General features: G+C 51.3%; 1 protein-coding gene across 1 annotated transcript; it reads left to right on the top strand.

Moving 5' to 3' along the window:
- Positions 1 to 210: 210 nt before the first annotated feature.
- Positions 211 to 14,531, top strand: P2RX1 (purinergic receptor P2X 1). The gene is made up of 13 exons (XM_069791451.1): positions 211 to 771; positions 4,168 to 4,315; positions 4,839 to 4,910; positions 5,373 to 5,442; positions 5,984 to 6,080; positions 6,808 to 6,888; positions 8,536 to 8,677; positions 9,761 to 9,891; positions 10,572 to 10,662; positions 11,337 to 11,402; positions 12,062 to 12,154; positions 13,646 to 13,693; positions 13,997 to 14,531. The coding sequence occupies exons 1-12, from the start codon at positions 635 to 637 to the stop codon at positions 13,688 to 13,690; spliced, it is 1,173 nt and encodes a 390-aa protein (XP_069647552.1). The 5' UTR covers positions 211 to 634; the 3' UTR covers positions 13,691 to 13,693; positions 13,997 to 14,531.
- The last annotated feature ends 4,642 nt before the right edge of the window (positions 14,532 to 19,173 follow it).

The following is a 19,173-nucleotide window of genomic DNA, read 5'->3' as shown; positions in this document are numbered from 1 at the left end:
TGGGGTTCCTCTGCCCCCACCTTCCCCTTTCCCGACCCTTTTCCCGGGGCAGTCGTTGAGGGACAGAGCAGGACATGGGTTAGGGACAAGAACAGAAGACCCACAGCCTGAGGTGGCTGCTGGGGCAGGAAAGATGATACCCCAACCCCAGGTCCTAAAATCCTCTCCCAGGACCCCCACCATCTCCTCCATCCCAATGTTGCCCCCAGGGATGCCTCGTGGTCCCTGCTTGCCCCCCAAGTGCTGCCTGCAGGGAAAGCCCCTGCCTGGACGAGGGTGCATCCCCCTGCGGCGGGCAGCTCCATCCTGGTGGCACGTGGGCTCGACAGCGGAGTGGCCCTGCACCCTCCCGCACCCCGTCCCACCCCCGGACCATGTAGGGCACCAGCTGCTCCCAGCCCAGAGCTTATAGGAAGAGGAAACCCCGTCCCCACACAGAGGAGGAAACCCGACAGCCCAGATGTACACAGAGCAACGCTGATAGCGTTTTTATCATTTTTTTTTCTTTCTTTTTTTTTTTTTTCCTCCTCTCTGCAAACAGAGGAGTTGCACGAGAGGCTGTGGGCACGGCCCGACCCACGGTGCAGCGAGCAGCAGGGCTGGCAGGAGGCTGCGGCACAACCCTGGCACAGCCATGGGGCAGAAGTGCATGGAGAAGGTGTCCTCCTTCCTCTTCGAGTATGACACCCCCAGGATGGTGCTGGTGAGGAACAAGAAGGTGGGACTGACCTTCCGGCTAATCCAGCTCATTGTCCTGGCGTACATCATCGGGTAAGGCTCCCCGGCGCCCACTTTCCCCCAAATTAATGCTTTGCCACCAGGTTAAAAAGCAACGGCAACGAAGGGGCTCCTGTATCTCAATGCAGGGCTGGGGTGTTACTGCTGATGGCGTCGCGTCCCTCTGCGCGTGGCCACTCCTGCGCAGCCCAGTGTCCCACCATCGGTCTTCCAGACAGCCGCACAGGTCCCCACATCCTCCCCAGAAGCTGCTGTGTGTGCGGGCTGGAGGCTTATCCCTGCCCAGCCCCGCTCTGAGCGCCGGGGCCCCGTCTCCTCGCTGAGCCACATCCAAATCCTGCTCGAGCTGCTGGATGGTGGCCTGAGAATCTGTTGTTATTTTTATTTTCATTTATATTAACTAAGAGGCAGCTGGGGCCAGCACGGTGATTTGTGAGACCCAAGCGGCTCGAGACAGGACCATAAATCTCCTCGTCCACCACCCCGCTGGGGAGGCAGGGCCAGCCCAGTGTCTGGAGCCGGGACGGAGCTTCGCTCCAAATCCCTGGTTTGCTTTGCTTGTGGGAGGCAGCCGTGGTGCAAGAGCAACTGCTTAAAAAAGGCAGTGAGTGGAGCAGGCGGGCTCAGAGCCGTGCGAGGATGCGTGTCCTCGGGTGCCCCGGGGCTGCTGCTCCTGCCACGGCGATTCGGTCCCTGTCCCCTTGGTGTGGGATGATGTGCTGTGCTGTGGGATGTGATGGTTGATAAAAATCTTTGCTGTGCCCCCACGGCTGCTGGGGGCTCAGCCCTCGAGAGAGACCAGCACCCTTCCATCAGGAAGGGCCCCATGGCAGGAGATTTGCTGGGAGAGGGTGTGTCTGGCTATGAGTTGGAAAAACTGGGTATTTTGGGGGTGCAGGGTGTGTAGTGTAGCCCAAAGGAGAGGCAGTAGCTCCCAGGGCTCAGTGCAAGCTAGTAGCTTTGGGGACCAGTGGTGCCCATCCCTGCTTTTAGCACAGATCTCCTGGAAAGGGGGAAAAGCTTCCCAGGGGGTCATTGTGGGACCCCCACGTCACTCCCACCCTGCTCACCAGCGCTTTGGCTCACAAAGGTAATCCTCATCCCAAGCTGCTGCCGAGCCAAGGTGTCAACGATGCTCCATTGTGAAGGGTTTTGCACTAGCCTAGACTGGCGTTACTGGGAGCAGCATTGGCTCTCCAAAGGGCTGAGCCCATGAAGCCCCAGGGCTCCGGCAAACCCTGCCAGGGGCAGCCACTCCTGCAGATGGGGAACCAGCAGAGACCATTGCTCAGAGCAGAACTTCCTAAGGAAACGTGGCTTAAGCAACCCAGCTAAAACAGGACAGGCAGCTAGGAGGGAGCAAAAGGAGAACCAGCCTGGCGATGACAGCCAGGGGCAGAGGGGAGGAGGTTGGCATAAAGTTGCTGTAATCCCTAAACTTTTGTTGTTTTGGTGGGGTCAGGCTCCGCTAGCGAGGGGTTGCCTGTGATTGCGGCTGCCCATAGCCCCACCGGCCATTGGCATCCCCTCGCTGCCTGCAGCACTGCCTCTGGTTCCTTGCCTGCTTGAGAGTTTCTCTTCTTTGAAATCAAGTTTGGCTGGCAGACATTTATTTATTTATTTATTTACAATTATCCCAGCTTTGGCAGCAGGTGTGGGATGCTCGTGGGGACACGTGCCGATGCATGGCTGTGCTGGAGGGACGTGTGACAGTGCCATCAGTGCAGAGGAGGGACGCGGGGCTGACCCCACCGAGAGACCCAGCATTGCCCTTGGGGAGCAGCTCTTCTTTCTGCTGATATGCTGAAATAAGGCGGTATCGCTGCTAGCAAGGCGATGCCAGGCCCTCCCCAGCTGGACATTGCTTTCTGGCTTTTGTTTCCTGAAAAGCTTGCATGCGAGGAGGCTGCGGGCTGAGCCGCAGGATGGGGCCGGCGAAGGAAGAGACCTTGGCGACTGCCACATCGGGGAGTAACACCAGGGAACTTTAACCACCTGGGCAGGGCTCGAGGTGGCATTTACAGCACGGTGGGGAAATGACGCCTTGTTTGTCGTGACCGTGGCTCAGCGGCAGGGTGGGGGCCACATCCTGCCCTGCCGTGGGGAGGCTGTCTCACAGTAGGGTGCCCAGCCCTGTGTGCCTGCAGCCACCTCTGCCAGAGAGGGATGAGGTGGCAGTGGCAGAGGTTGTGCTGGAGGCGGGTTTGGAGAAACACTCCACCATGGTGCTGCCCAGCTCACAGCCTCCTGCAGCCTCGAGGTCATTGGGAAAGATGCCCAGTGTAACCAGTATAACCCAGTATGGCCCTCTGCCATGGAGGAGAAGGTTGGAGCTGGGGGTCCCAGCTGGGGTGGCAGCACTGCTGAATTTCTGCTCCCATCCCCAGCTACTGGGGTAGATGCCATCCCTGAGGTCCCCTTGCCCCCTGTCCCAGGATGCCGATGGGGCTACAAGCCAAAAAGCACCATCCCCAAGAGGCGTCCATAAGGTCCAGCACCCATAGGGCCAACCTCTGGGCAGCACCTGGGGTTCCCCCATTTTCCCCCGTGCCCATCGATCAGGTGCCCGAGGACAGGCTGACACACCGGGCTGGTGTCACAGGCCGTCCGTCTCACCAGCAGCGCGCTGCCTCTGTCACAGCCAGCAGGACCGGTGCCCGTGGTGGCAGGGACAAAAACCAGATCGCTCCTTTTTTAGCGCTGGGAATGCTCTGCGCCTCCGGGATCACCACCCGAAATGGTTGCTCGCCCATGTTTATAGTCTCCCTGAGTCAGAGTTAATCCAGCAGCAGCTTGTTTATGCCATAGGTTAAATAGTGTCAGGAGCCGACCCTAATGGCTGTGCGATGGACTGGGAAACACAGGGAAAAACCCCATGCTGGTCACAGCAGTGTCCTCAACCCTGCTCCTGCAGCCTTCTTGCACCTGGGGCCAAGGCTCCATGGTTCCCATTGCTGGATGGGGAATGGTGGCCCTGGACATAAGCCATGTCCAGACTTACCCCTGTCTTGGTCCTAGAGGCACTGCTTTTTGGAGGGTGCCTATGAAGCGTATCAGGAGGGTCCGGGTGAGCCGCTGAGCCCAGAAAGCTGCAAACCTGCTGCAGGCTTAAATCCCAAATGGCCGATGGCCACCCTGCTCCACCTGCCTTCACACATCCCCAACCACAAAATGTGTCCCAGTCCACAAAATAAAACACCCCACCATGGAAGTCAGGTCCCGCAGCTACTGCATGCCTCGGGCAAAGGGTGGGAGAGTTCAGCAACACATCCCTTATCCAGCTAGAGGAAATTTGGCAAATAAAACCACAGGTGAGACTCGGTAGAAGAAGCCCCATTCCACAGTAATGTGCTAGGACTTGGGGCTGCTGCGGATGAGTGCCAGTGGCCATGCTCACCCGCTCACCCTCCACCCCATTTCTCTATCCAGGTGGGTTTTCCTCTATGAGAAGGGCTACCAGTCTCAGGACAGCATTGTCAGCTCGGTCTCGGTGAAGCTGAAAGGCCTGACGCTGACCAACGAGAGTGTCATGGGCCCTCACATCTGGGATGTGGTGGATTACGTTTTCCCACCCCAGGTAAGGAGGCAGGGTGGGTGGGTGGGTTAGGGAGGTTGCTTTTGTCCTGATGGCCGCTTTTCCCCACATGCTGGTGTGCAGATGGGCTCCTCGGTGTAGGTTTTCCATGGGGCTAACCATGACATGGCGTGCCTGTGGTGGAAAGCAGGTTCCTCCTGCCACAAACCTCTGTCCACATATCACTCCTGGGAAGCATTCAGTGCTTGGGACCTGCCATGGTTGATGGGGCACGTTTGAGGCGGCCTCCAAAAGGATCAAGGGTCCTCCAGTGCCTCCAGATGAGCATCTTGGGCAGCAAGGGGGGTCCTCCACTGTCCCTGGGGCTGGTGGCACTGCAGCTCCCCAGGGCCACCACCAGCTTCCTGAGGTGCGGCAGAGGGCAGACGACCCAAAGTTAGGGAGAAAGGTGCCGTCTGCCTGGTGGTTTGGGTGCCCTACCCCTTGCCCCAGGGAGAGGCTCCTTGCAGAGACTCCATCAGAAAATGCCGTGCTGGCTGTGATCTTGTTGGCTGTGTCTCCACAGGGGGACAGCTCGTTCGTGGTGATGACCAACTTCATTGTCACCCCTGGACAGAAACAAGGAAAATGCCCAGAGGTAAGCACACTGGCTTCCTTCAGCAGCCTCAGCTTCTGTAATTTCGGGGGTTGTGGTGGTGGCGGCACTGGGGAAGGAGTTTTTCTTACATTGAGAGGTTTAGTAAAAGCCTGAGCCTGGCCCCATTTTATCGTTCCTGGTTTGCGAGTGCTACATGAAGGCTTTTTTTTCTGCTGAAAAACGGCCAGCATCCATTTAAGTTTTCTTCCCTTTGAGATGATCAAGCAGAGCAAACTTGAGGCTTGAATAAAAGCATCTGCCTGGAGTTTAAAAAAGAAATCCCCTATTTTTCCTGCTTAATCTGGACATCCTTGGTTGGGAAGCGGTGTATGGACAAGGCTCTGGCTGCAGCTGAGCAGCGTTTACCCCAAGGAAAACGCTGCCTGGTAAAGCAGGAGGGACAGAGGGACCAAAACCTCAGGGTGTGATGCTGAGAAGCGGCTGCCTGCTTTCTCCAAACAGCTGCCAGATGCCGGGCTCTGCAAGCAGGACAGCGACTGCAGCAAAGGGAAATACAGCCGTCAGGGACAAGGTATGGCACGGGCCCCGAGGCTTCGGCAGCAGTGTTTTTGGTGAGACACGCTGACCACAGTGTGCCCTGGCAAAGCTACGTAGCTGGGGTGTCTGGCAGGGGGACCTGCTTTGGACCACCAGCTGATGGGGTTTGGGAAAAGCCTCTGACATGCTAGGTGAGGGTCCCACCTGGGCTGGTCCCGCTTTCCCTTTTCTGAAAGATACCAGAGCTGCAAAAAGCTCTGCCAACAAAAGGTTAATCAAGACTAAACCATTTCCCCCACAGTGCTATGCTAACAGCTCGGCATTTTCTGAGGTGTATTTTAGCAAGAAAAATGCCCAGTTGCTCCCCTGTACAATAGTGCACGAGAAACCACTGCCCCAAGCTGAGAGGCCACAATTAATTACCCCTTCTGTAAAGGGGCACCAAAAGCCCTGAGTATTTTTTGCCTTGGATGTCTGTGGCAGGGCTGAAGCTCCAACCAGATCCCATCCGTCCCAGTGTGAGGCTGGGATTTCCCAGTATGCAGGGGTGTGAGCACTGTCTTTCTTCCCCACAGGGCTCATGACAGGCAAGTGTGTGAATTTCAACAGCTCTGTGAAGACCTGTGAGATCTTTGGCTGGTGCCCTGTTGAAGTTGATGACCATGTTCCCAGGTAAGGAATGATGTTGTTGTCCCCTTTTCCACCCTGGTCCCACCCCAGCTGAACCAGCAGCACCCAGTCTAGGGCAGAGCAAGCCGGTGCTCTGCAGGTTGCTGCCAGGACAGCCTGGGTTGATGCAGACCCCATGGCTGTACATGCTGCCCAGAGTCCCCAGGGGGTTTGCGCCTCTCCTGGCGTGGTTTGCTCCCGACCTTGCTGGCAGTTCACCCCATCTCTGCTGGGTGCTCTTTGCCTGGACCAGCAGCCCCCGTCTATCCTGTTTGCCTTCAGAGTAAAGTTGTGCTCTGTCCATGAGATGTTCTCCATCTCCAGCCTCCACAGGCCACCATGAAGCACCTCCTGGTAGATGCAAAGTCCTTTTCTTCTTTGTCTCCCCTCCTGGCAGGGGGGCCACAGGGACAGCCACAGGTCCATCAAGGAGCCCAGGGAAGTATGCAGGCCCTTGAGCTCTCTTCCAGCCACTTCACTGTGCTTTTGGGGTTTCTTAACTGAAATCTCAGCACCTAACTCCCTCTCTGTCCCCTAACAGGCACTTCCATCCTTCCTTGGGGCTTTTCTGCACCTTGTTGGGATCTTTCACTTACAAAGGGAAGGGATGAGATCACCAGTTTTTCTGGGTCCTGCTTGTCCCAGTTTGGATGAATCTCCACCAAATGGGGCTTTCCCTAGAGGCTGGAGAGCTGAGTGATGGACACATGTCAACACTTCTGTTTTTCAGTCCTGCCCTGTTGTCAGAAGCGGAGAAGTTCACTTTGTTCATCAAAAACAGCATCACCTTCCCCAGGTTCAAGGTGTCCAGGTAAGAGAACGTTTGGGGTGATGGCTTCTGCTCGGTTCCCCCAGCTGTGTCTCTCAGGGAAAACCATGGGTGTAGCTGGATGCTTGATATAGAGGATGCTGTCCCTCATCAGCAAGCCCAGGACTACTCTAACTGCTGCACTGATCACCACATTAGCTGATAGTAACTGAGACATTTCCCTCCCAAAACTGTCCCACCTCAGCTGGTAGCTGTGGTTACAGGGAAGAAGGTTTCTGGAATTAACGTCCCCTGAGTTACCCTCACCTGATGCACATGAAAATAGTTTCTCTGACTCTTCATTTTTCTTCTCCCTTTTCCTCCCTAAAGATAATAGTAAAATACTACATGGCATAGTGGTGTGTGAGCAGCCAGGACAAAAATTAGCAGAGGCCCCTCTTAACATCACAAAATTAGCAGAGGCCCCTCTTAACATCACAAAATTAGCAGAGGCCCCTCTTAACATCACAGTTCCCACCTGTTTCTGCAATGGATTATAGGGTCGGCCCCTTCCAGGCAGCGCTGGAAACGGTGCCGCTGGCTGAGGGTGCACACATAAGAGGATTTGTGATGACACTGATTATATATCTGATTTGGAACAAATTAACAGAAGCTATTTGTGCTGAAGACAGCAGATTCTTCTTTCTAAGCCGATCACGTCCCTGCGCTGTAGCCAAGGTTAAATACCCTGGCAGCCAGCACCCTTGGCAAAATCTCGAGCCAACCTTGCGCTGCACCCCGAGAGGTGGCTGGGAGAGAGGATCCCCCACCAGCAGCAAGGAGAGGTGGCAACCTGAGCGAGGGCAGGCAGGAGGGGGGACATGGTGGGGGAGAGCAGGCCCTGGCAGTTGAGGGCGGCCGGGCTGGCTGCTGTTACAGGGGCTGAGCCGAAGCCAGCTAGGGTCATGGGGAAACTTCCTGCCTTTGATCACTGCTGCTAATTAACTGCTGAGCATAAACGATGGGTTGGGGTTGAGCAAGGCACAAGTCTTCCAAAACATCTGGGGCAGGGAGGCTTCAAAGAAGGACTATTTTTAGGCGAAAGAGCAGAGTGGGGGTGGAAGGCAAGACATTGTCCTTTCCTTTTCACCCTTTCTGGAGGAGATAGCAAAGTCCAGCTAAACGTAAAAGCTGTGGGATACACTACCCATGTGCTGTCCCAGATGAAAACTGTTGGTGTGTGGAGCATTGCCTGGCAGAGCCCATGGATCAGCTGATGTGTAAATGGGAGAAGCAGCTGGGAGGGATGGTGGAGGCCATGGAAGGATTTGCAAAGCTGAGGAATGAGAGAAAGGTTTCCTAGAAGAGGTGAAGACAGGCAGATGGGTGCTGGGTTTGGGCAGCAGGCAAAGCAGCAAACCCAAAGCAGAACTGGAGAACATTTGCAGGAAAGAAAACGGCAGAGAGGCTTCCTCTGTAGGAGGAGGTTCAGGGGAAATGGGTTGCTGATGGGGTGGGAGAAACCAGGCAGGGCTGGAGGAAAGGGCCTGCTCTCCCTCAGTGGGGTCTGATGAGTATGTAGGGGAGGAAGACGAGGCCCTAACGTTACCCAGCTTTGAGCAACAGGTTGGACCAGGGACCTCCAGAGGTCCTCTCCCACCCAAATTATTGGGTTATTCAGACTCTTTCTCACTCTCTTTTCATTCACAGGCGCAACTTGGTTGAGAGTGTTACCAAACAGTACCTGAAGAAATGCACCTATCACAAAGTCACCGATTCCTTATGCCCTGTGTTTGACCTGGGATACATAGTGAAGGAATCGGGTCAGAATTTTACCTTCCTGGCTGTTAAGGTACTTCAATTTCAAACAATGTTTCTTGCTGACATGGGGAGGGGGACACTGACAGATCAATCATCCCCAAGCTGTTGAGACATGAGGCATCTGTTTTCTCAAGGACTCATGAGGCAGTGTCAGAATTAGCTCTTAAAGATTATGAATCTCCTTGGACATGGCCTAATATTTAAGCCTTTCTTGGAAACTCCCCTGTAAGATCGGCAAGATTTGACCCGCTGGCATTAAATCCAGGGCTCAGTTTGTTTTAATTTGTGCAACGAATAACTAGAGCTGCGTAGCCAAATCCCATCCGACTGAGCTCAGAAACCTTGGCTGGATGGTCAAATACTGGTCATTGCACAGTGCAAACTGCAGCCTCTCCCCAGGCTCAAAAATGCATCTTTGCCTCACGCTTCTCAGGTTGGTATGCAAGAGTATCTGCTATTTCTGCGCTGCAGAGCCTTAAGCTAACTTTGCCAGGCACTAAATAAAATCGGAGGCTTGCATATATTAAAGGTGCAAAAAGAAGAGCCTCTGAGGCGCAGCCAGTTGCAACCTGGAGCAAGCTCAGGAGGGACTGCTTCATTTCCTAGCAGGTGCCCACTTCTCTTAGACGAGGTTTTCTTCTGATTTTCATGGGCTCATTTCACTCTCCTCTATGACTATGTTAAATTGCCTTTGGTTTTCCCTGTGACGTTAATGGTTTGATGGCAGGGTTAAGCCACAGGAAAGGCGAATCTTGTGGGCAAAATCAGGCAAGGGAAGGCTGTCCCACAAGGACCATGAGGGATCTGCAGTAAGCACTGTTTCTCAGGACCATGCCTTGGTCACAGGGTGCTGATCAGGAACAAGAGGACATGAATTTAGTTGTGTATCCAGCATTTAGGGCAGAAGCAAGCGCATCCACATAGGGTGATGTACAGGACACAAAGCCGAGGCTGCCCAGGCGGGCTGAGGCAGTGGTGGGGTCCATGTACCCTGGAGAGCCAGGCCAGGACACCTCATAGCATTGAGAAAGGCCACACATGAAGAGGGAAAGCATTTCTCCATGTGGGCCAGGTCCAAGGAGGGGCAACCTCATGACTCCCCTCTCGGCTGCAGGGTGGAGTGGTGGGCATCACCATCGACTGGAACTGCGACCTTGACTGGCCTGTCCGGTACTGCAAACCCATTTACCAGTTCCACGGCCTTTACAATGATGACAGTAATGTTTCACCAGGCTTCAACTTCAGGTAAGGAGACCCCTGTTAACTCTCCAGGCAGAATTCAGAGGTGACATCTTTCAGGATCCCACAGCACTCAAGGGATGGTGGAAGATAAGGGACTGTTCTCCAAAATACTCACTACCTTTGCAATGCCAGACAGCAGTGTTGTCTTTAGAATAGCATGCGAAAAGCGATAATCCATCCCCTGGCCTCAAAATTACCCTGTTGCCTTTCCCTGTACATCTCCTCCCCCTTGCAGACTCTCCTGCTCTGCTGAGTTCTTGGGAAACCCCTTGGAAAACTGGAGATGGTACAGGGTCATCTCACGTGTTCCCACACTTCAAAGCATTCAGCCACAGCATGACATTTAGGCACGAGCTGCTGCTCTAACTGCTGCTCTGTGTGAAGCTGCCACTAGTGCTGCACTAATATCCACTGTCACATAGTGCTTGGGGTCATCAGGTATCAGCACAAGCAGGAGCTTTAACTCCAACTTGCAGGCAGGGAAACTGAGGCACAGAGGGGAGAGGTGCCAACAGCCCAGCTCCTTCGGGGGTGTTAAGGAGAGGGTCAGGAGCAGGTCTGTGACAGCACATCTGCAGATCTTTGTCCTGCTCTGCAGCCCACCAAGATCCCAATGCCGTTGGGTTGCAGGGGGCTCTTAGACACCCTGGCAGGCCACTAACACTTGCCATCCAATTGGACAGATATGCCAAATACTACAAAGAAGATGGGACAGACAAGAGGACACTCTACAAGGTGTTTGGGATCCGGTTCGACATTTTGGTGAATGGCAAGGTAAGGGTGGCCAGGCGCTGGGTTCGCCCCCCGATTCCTGGCACGTCAGTGCCATGTCCTCAGGAAAGTACCAGCTGTGTAATGCAGCATGGGGGTCTCGTGGGGCCAGGAAAACTAGTGCGAGTAGTTTCCTCAGGTGCTGACTCGCTCACAGCAGCTCTTGGGAAGTGCCAGGGAAGGGAACATAGAGGGGAAGCCCATTTTACAGCTTACATGTATCAGCTGCAGTTCGATCAGTGGTTTTGTCCCAAAAACCATCATGATGGGTTCAGGGGCAACTGTGGAAAGTCAAAACCTTTTACTGATATTTCCAAAAGCTGAACATTTGCATTTTTCTATTTGTCTTTTTCTTCCCACTGGGAGAGAAGGCTTTCTTCATTGTATTCCCACTGGGAATATTTAAAGGATGTACTTTTTCTTTTTTTTTTAACATTGAAAATACAGGAAGCAAAGTAATTTCAATTTGTCACCCTAAAACCAACCTACCATATTTTTCTCTTTGACCAATGAGCTTAAAACCAGCCCTTACTCAGCTTCTGTTTCTCTCTGTGCTGTGGTTGTGGTTTGGATTGCAGCAAGGCACTTTAGCTGAGCCCCACCTACAGCTATCGTACACATTTTTTTCCCCCTGAGCTGATTGTAACATATCACCTATTTTCTCCAATTTTATTCAGGCAGGCAAATTTGACATCATCCCGACTATGACCACAATTGGCTCTGGAATTGGTATTTTTGGAGTGGTAAGTTCAGATATTTCCAGCCTCTATACAGAGACTCTCAGATTATTCTCCTTGCCTGTGACATCCATGGGGAAGTGTCCTTGAGCTGCAGTGAAATACTGGTTCCCACTCAGGCAACAGGAGATGGGCAAAAGGGGGAAAGGAGGTGCTCTCCTGCCTCGCTAGCTCAGGCAAATAGACTCCTGCTGACCACCAGCTGATGTGAATTCTGCTAGCAGGAGCCACTGCCCTGCCGAGTGAGGGGAAGGCAGGCTTTCGTGGCAGCGCGATGTCTTGGTGTATTGACAGTTTCAAGTTAGAGCTGGTATTGAGGGGGTTTTGGAGGTGATGGGCAGTATTTCATGCATGACAGAAAAACAGCATCCTATTTGGTTATGGTCATTAAAGACTTCAGCATGACCTGGAGGGTGTTGTGCTCTGCATATACCTGAAGTGAAAACAATTTCTGTCGACTTAAATTGCCCAGTATTGAACCCAGCACCCTTCACTTCTGTCCTAAATTGACATTTGGGGGCTGTACGTTCTTTAGCAGCTGCCATGTTGTGGGTTGAAGCAGGAGTGACCCAAATTTGTGGGGCAAACTGGAACAAGCTGGAAGTACAAGGTGGCATAGGTGAGCTGGGAGGGCAGCCCCAACCCTAACTGCACTTTGATTTAAGGCCTCTGTCCTCTGCGACCTGCTCCTGCTGCATTTTCTCCAAGGACGGGACTACTACAAGCAGAAGAAATTCAAATACGCAGAACAGGAGCCTGTAAGTAACAGCAAGTCCCTCCCCTGCAGAGGCTCTTGTGGGTATGTGAGCGTGCATATGTGCATGACTAATGATGCTGTAACACAAACAACATTAGTATTGAGGAGCAACCAGGCACCTTCCTGAGCTAGTGGGAATCCTGAGCCCTTGGGACTGTCAGAGACTGGGATCCATGAATCTCCTCTCCAAAATTACAGATCTTCTGTGTGACTCATAGACAATAGCTTTATTCCCTCCTTTTTCCCCAGATATTCCAATATCTGGTAATGCTTGCATTGCTTTAAGGGAAGCAGGGGCAGAGCAGTTGTTGTGGTTTAAACCCAGCCAGCAACTAAGCACCACAGCCTCTTGCTCACTTCCCCCCCAGGCCAGCGGAATGGGGGAGAGAATTGAAAAAAAGTAAAACTTGTGGGTTGAGATAAAGACAGTTTAATAGGACAGAATGGAAGAAAATAATGATGATGATAATAATAATAAAATTACAATAATAATAATAATAATAAATAATTGGAATATACAAAACAAGCAATGCACAATGCAATTGCTTACCACTCACTGACCGATGCCCAGTTAGTCCCTGAGCAGCTATCTGCCCCCCCAGCCATCTCCCCCCATTTTATACTGGGCATGATGTCATATGGTCTGGAGAAAAGGAGGCTGAGGGGAGACTTTATCGCTCTCTACAACTACCTGAAAGGAGGCTGTAGCCAGGTGGGTACTGGTCTCTTCTATCAAGTAACTAGTGATAGGGTGAGAGGAAGTGGCCTCAAGTTGCGCCAGGGGAGGTTTAGATTGGATATTAGAAAAAATTTCTTTACTGAAAGGGTTGTCAGGCATTGGAACAGGCTGCCCAGGGAAGTGGTTGAGTCACCATGCCTGGAGGTGTTCAAAAAACACGTAGATGTGGCACTTCAGGACATGGTTTAGTGGGCATGGTGGTGTTGGGTTGACAGTTGGACTCAATGATCTTAAAGGTCTTTTCCAATCTAAATGATTCTATGATTCTGTGAATACCCCTTTGGCCAGTTTGGGTCAGCTGTCCTGGCTGTGTCCCCTCCCAACTTCTTGTGCCCCTCCAGCCTTCTTGCTGGCTGGGCATGAGAAGCTGAAAAATCTTTGATTTAGCATATAAACACTACTTAGCAACAACTGAAAACATCAGTGTGTTATCAACATTCTTCTCATACTAAATCCAAAACATAACACTATACCAGCTACTAGAAAGAAAATTAACTCTATCCCAGCCAAAACCAGGACACCAGTGCTTTAGCAAACTGGAAAATGTCCCCTTTTCTGCTTTCTGAGAACATCTCTGTGACCGTGGGATGTTTCATGGCCTTTCATAGGACACGAAACAGCTCCCCTCTAATTCATCTGAAAATGTGCTTATACATTAGGGGTTAGAAGTTTCTGCTCAACCAATTTTTTTCCCTGGCATTAGAAGGGGCAGATCTGTAAAAGAATCATTGTTTTCTCTCATTTAACCTCCAGTCAAAGTCGCATAAGAAGGAAAAGGAGCTGGACAACACGCAGTGAGAGGTGAGTGGTGTTTCCCCAGCCCTGCTAGCATACAGCTGGCAGGGGTGAGAGCTATGGGTCTTGGGGCTACCCCAAGGCCCCCAGGAAAGGCAGCAGGGCTCCAGGGAAGGCATGGAGGAGATCTGAGCTATGGGCTGTAATGTCTAACCCGGGGTCAGTGTTTCCCAGGGCAGGCAAGCGCATGGGGCAGCACTGGGTGCGGGATGTGGGGTTGACATTGCATCTTCAATGGCAGCATTGCTTGAAGAGGGGCAGTGGGGGGCAAGACACCAGCAATCACCGTGCACCTCTCTCTCTTGGCAGAATCCACACTGACCGACAAACCTGCACCCTCTTCCTCCTCCTCCTCCCCTAAAACACAGTTGCATCCCTTGTCACCACCATGTGCCAGCCCCAAGGCCAGCAGGAGCAGCATCTGACACCGGCTCATGGGAACGTGGCACCCTGCAGCCAGGGCAGGGTCCAGCCGGCCCGGTACCCTGCGTCTGGTGGGACACACTGCGATGCTGGGGGTGGGTTAAAGTAAGGGACACTCGGGGCCCTCCAGAAGCTCTGCTGCAGGGCACTAGGGTCTGCTGCCTTTGCAGGCTCTTCTGAAGGGCTCCCACTGAACCCTGCCTGGTGTGCCCTGGCTGTGCCAGGACATCCCGCACCTGAAGCCCCTGGGGAGAGCATCACTGCCTCTCCTTCCCCAGCAGCATCCTTGGACAGCTCCAAATTGAGGAGAGGGGGAGGGAAGGAGAGCCGGCAAGAACCATGCCCAGTCCCTCAGCATGGGAGAAAAATGGTTATTTTGTAAGGATGTATTTTATTAAAAAAAAAAATAATAAACCTTTAGTTTTTCTACAAATCCCTTTGTGGTGCCCATGCTTGCCCCGGGGCGCGGGGTATGCAGTACCTTTTGGCACTGGGCGGGGGTTTGTGCATGCAAAGCAATCCTGTAAATTGGGCTGGAGTGTGGTGTCTTCTGCGATGGGCTCAGGGCAGGCCTCCTGGCTCTCCCTTCCCATGCAGGGCTCCTGGACCTCAGGCCACAAGCAGGGGTTGTTATCAGGGTTGTCACTTGGGTTTCCTCTTCAGACAGGCTGGCTGGTGGAGAGCGCTGGCACACTGCCGGCCATCAAGAACGGCTGCCCCGTGCCAGCTCTGCCTCCTGCTGCCCACGCCGGTCAGTATTAGCCCGTCAGAATTGACCTTCTTGGCGGTAGCCTCACAAACCAGCTCTTTGTGCCCAGAAACAGAATTTCTTCTCTCTGCTAGAAGATTTGCACTACTCAGCCTGTGCAGCTGGACATCATGAACTACGCCCAAGCCCCACATCACTACGAGCAGCCCCTGCCCTGTGCTGCTGGCTCTGTTCAGTTCTCCAGGATGCACCAGCACAGACCTTCTGCGCAGTCTCTCTCTGAATGTCATTTTGCATCCCTCGGAGGAAATTTTGCCTTGGTCCCTTCAAAACTGGATCCCAGCTGCCATGGGAAAGTCAGTAAAGAAGCTATAGGGATTGCTCTGCCTGTGACTGCAATGCCGCTGACGGTGGTGGGAAGCATGAGCCAGCAATCTGCAGGATGGACACACCGCGCTGGGCTAGTAAGGAAAGAGACGCATGTGCCGCAAACAGTTGCAGGTGATTTTTGGTCATAAGGCCAACAAACCTTTCAAGTCGTACATTCCCCGTGGGGAGATTATTTGCTCTCAGAAGGATGCCTCAGCTTTCATAGGCAGGGTGGTGGTTTTTTTTAAGATTATCCATTTGGCTAACTTTTTCACCCTTTCTCATGATGCTGTCCTGTGTAAGAGAGGTGCCAGGTTCTTATATTAAAGATGCAGAGATGAGGGTGAGGGAAAGCTCCCTGGTCTCTGGAGGAGTTAGCATTTTCTTAGCGGGCACTGAGGGCATGGGGCTGGTGGCATCCCTGTGCAGCATGGGCTCTCCTGCAGCGCTTGTCGAGGCGAAGCACTGCACAGTTGCTGCCTGGTGCAACGGTGCAGCTCTCCAGCGAGCTGCAACCAGCAGAGGGGACTGGAAGACCATTTCACGCATACGTGCCTGGGAAAATTCAGTTGCCAAAGATTAGAGGCAGTGAAGCGAGATTGTTCAGGTAACCTTTCGCACCCACTTAAACTGGATGAATCTCCAGTCATAACTTAGAACAACCAGTGCAAGGCTGCAGGTAGAGCAGGGGGTTGTTTCTGCCTGCTTAATCTTTCAAGCTGCTTGTAATGCAAAGCCGCTATTCTTTCCGAGGAAGTATTAAAAGGCAGAATAGGAAATCAGGAAAAGTGCTACTTGTAAATGATCCCCTGTAGTTGCTATTCAAAACCTCTGAGCCGGGATCCCTAAAACTCCCAAGGTTGCTTTAAAAATTGTGAGAGGGTTTATTTTCATGTCCTTGCTTGCTTTTTAATATGCACAGTCTTTGGGGAACCTTTTCTTTCACCAACCATTTCTGCCACCAGCAGAATGAGATATTGTAATTTTAATTCCTTCACCAAAACAAGCTCCTCCTCTAAGCCAGGGCCCCCAGGGCCCGTGGCTTTCAGGTGGGTGCCATGCAGAGCGATAGCTGCCTGGAGGAAATTGAGCAAGTGTCTGCTTTTAACATACACGGGTCCCCTCTGCAGTTTGAAAAGGCAGGGAAAGCCTAGGGCAATTGTTTCGGTCCCTCCTTTTGCCAGAGGGGCTGGAGCTGGTGCTCAGGGGTGGGAGAGCAAGGAGAAAGGGCTGCTCTGCTCAGCCCTGTGGGAGAGCCTTTGTTGGTGTACATGCTCTATTTCAGCATTGCAGCTCCCAGCCCCTTCTCCCAGTGCCTTCCAGTTTGCTAAAATTCATGCAAAATTACTGAATGCAGGATAGTACACAACAGTTAAAAGTCTACACATCTAAAGCACTGAAAAATGGAAATAATGACAAGTTTAAGATTTGCCCCGGGAAAGGCTGCACCCTGCAGTGTCCTGGTGTTGCTACCGAGCTTGTTGCATGGAGATCTTTTCAGTGCAAGTCCCAGTGGGGAGGTAAGGGTGACCAGCAGGACCACACTCCTGTCCTCTTGGTTTGACCTGACCTTGCTTTTAGGATCAGGAAAGAATTTTCTGTGCTTGGCATCTGTTGTGGCCAGAAAGCAACTGTATTTGAAGCTATAAAAATGCGGCCAGTGTATCCTGCTGCTCTCTGACCCCTGAGCAGTGAGCCAAAGCGTCACAGAAACCTGAAGGGATTTGGTCATCATGCAAAGACCCCTTCAACGACAGTTTGCTGTGTTGCTTCCTATTTATACTGTGGCAATTGAGGATTAGGGTGTTTTTTAAAAAACCTCCTTGTTTAATTGTGTTTTGGTTTTTACATGATTATTTAGCTAACAGACAAATACTAATAGAAAAGGAACCTTCAGCAAATCAAACACTGCTTCCAGTCCTTTCAGCCAAACATACAAGAAAGAATATATATTCTCCAGCTAATCCCTATGTGATGTTGTCAGTATAGTGCTCTATACTGAGAGGACTCTTGCACTGGTCATGGGTGTTAGATGAAGTGAGTGAGCCATGAGTGCAGTGTTACTATTCCCATTTTACAGAAAGGGTAACCAAGACACAAGCCAATAATTTCTGAAGGTGTATGCAAATGTGGTGAGCAGATTCTGCCTCTGACCAGTTATTATTATCTGTGAAGGTTACCAGGTTGGACCTGATACAAATATATCTTTTCATCCCCTCAGGAGTGGTTACACTGAAAGAAATCAAGTGGCACAGATATTCCAGAAGAGCAATTGCAGAAAAACTTATTCAGCAATAATTATGCTGGTTAGTGACGCTGCAGAGATGAGGAATTATATTTCAACCTCTGCAGAGCTGGCAACATTTAATCATTATGTTTGCACGCAATTCCCAGCACAAAGAGGCCCTGATTTCCACCTGGTGCTTCCAGACACTGTAACAATGCAAATTAAAAATTAATAACACTAAAGAAAGAGATAGCTCCTTCCCTGTGCAATCTCTCCTATCTCTAAGCCCACTCATTCTTTCCCTGGCACAGCAGACTGCCTTTTATTTTTAACACAGTCCTCCACTTAGTACATTCTTGGATTTTTCCCTAAAAAAGCACCTGCCTTTCTGATTACACTAATTCCCTTTCTCTTTTGACGTGGGAGCATGTTTTTGGTCAGATAAATCCTCTGGCTGACACACAGTGAAGGACTGACAGGAACATTTATGTCCTCCCAGCTCTAAAGGATGCTTTTATTTCCTTCTGTCCCAAAGATATGCATTCTCGGGCCAGATTGTGCTGGGTGGCAAAAGGGCCTCTCTGCCATTAGAGCGCTAGACATCTGCAGCTCAGCCTGCAGTCATACTCCTGGTGACACTACAGTTGTTACAGCTCATTTTTGCTGCTGCCAGCTCTGTATTAATTATGCCAGGCTATTTTCTTTTGCTTTCTTTAGTGAAGTGCTCTCTCTTTCTGTTATCTATTTCTAATTGCTTTATTGCCTTATTTTAGAAAGCATAAAAGTCAAAAGTGTTCAACTGGATTCTGAATATAGCGACAGCGCTGTCAACAGATGGGCTCTTTAGCAGGGGTGAATCAGGATTGTTCCAGTTAATAGAGCTCTGCCTACCGCTACCAAGCACAGATCCTGTTCAGCTTTGTGGCACCACAATGAGATTTGGCCCAAGCCGTTTCTAAAAGAAATTATGGCTTCAACTCTTTTTTTTTCCCTAAACATACTTGTGAAATGCCTGGGGAAATGTAAAGTCTCCCTCCCTCTCATGACTGTAACTCAAGGACAGATTAAATAAACACTCTCCCAGTCCTTCCACTCAGAAAACACGTGGGAAATAACAGTTACCAAACAACTACACCCAATCATGATTGAACAGAATACCAAAGTCTTATTTTAACGTTGTTATAGCCATCATGGTCTAAGCACCAGAGAGATATTATCTGGGACTCTTTTTGCACTGGTCATTGCTGCTCTGCAGTGCAATCGCTTGTGTATTTTGAAAAGGGAAACGGTTTTGTTTTGTTTTCTGGAAGAAATAGCAACTTCTGACTGAGACTAGCTAACCAGGTTATTTCATTAGGTCAAGTGCTAGCAGTCTTTGCCAGAGGCGATAGTTTCAAACCCTGATACTGGCACTAAAACTGTGTTTCAGACGTCACTGGTGATTTAAACTGCCTGATGCTAAAGGAGACAGGTCTTTAGGGGACAATCCTCAGCACTTTCCAAACAGTCAGCATCTTCTAGATACCTCAAAGCCAAATGTGAATCAGCCTAAATGACTTCTGAAACCCTTGAAAATACTTCTCAGCCAGTGAGTTACAGCAAGAGGAGCAGGAGGCTGAAAGTTTTACTCATTGCTCAAGAGAAGCTAAGTTGTCTCTGTATGAGCAAGGCCCTGCTTGATTGAATTGAAAGCCCCTGTGAAACAGGTCAATGTTTTATCTTACATATGTCATGGTCTTTCAGAGCATCTCTCATGAG

The sequence above is a fragment of the Haliaeetus albicilla genome, chromosome 9, assembly GCF_947461875.1.
Source record: "Haliaeetus albicilla chromosome 9, bHalAlb1.1, whole genome shotgun sequence".
In the NCBI taxonomy this organism is placed as follows: domain Eukaryota; kingdom Metazoa; phylum Chordata; class Aves; order Accipitriformes; family Accipitridae; genus Haliaeetus; species Haliaeetus albicilla.
The sequence above is the reverse complement of the archived record's forward strand: the minus strand, read 5'-3'. Positions and strand labels throughout refer to the sequence as shown.

What these genes read in the sequence shown, in the direction of transcription:
- P2RX1 (XM_069791451.1), top strand. Translation starts at nt 635, where the DNA reads ATGGGGCAGAAGTGCATGGAGAAGGTGTCCTCCTTCCTCTTCGAGTAT. An exon ending in GTCCTGGCGTACATCATCGG is followed by an intron (nt 772 to 4,167) that starts GTAAGGCTCCCC and finishes TTCTCTATCCAG; the next exon opens with GTGGGTTTTCCTCTATGAGA. An exon ending in ACATTTTGGTGAATGGCAAG is followed by an intron (nt 10,663 to 11,336) that starts GTAAGGGTGGCC and finishes AATTTTATTCAG; the next exon opens with GCAGGCAAATTTGACATCAT.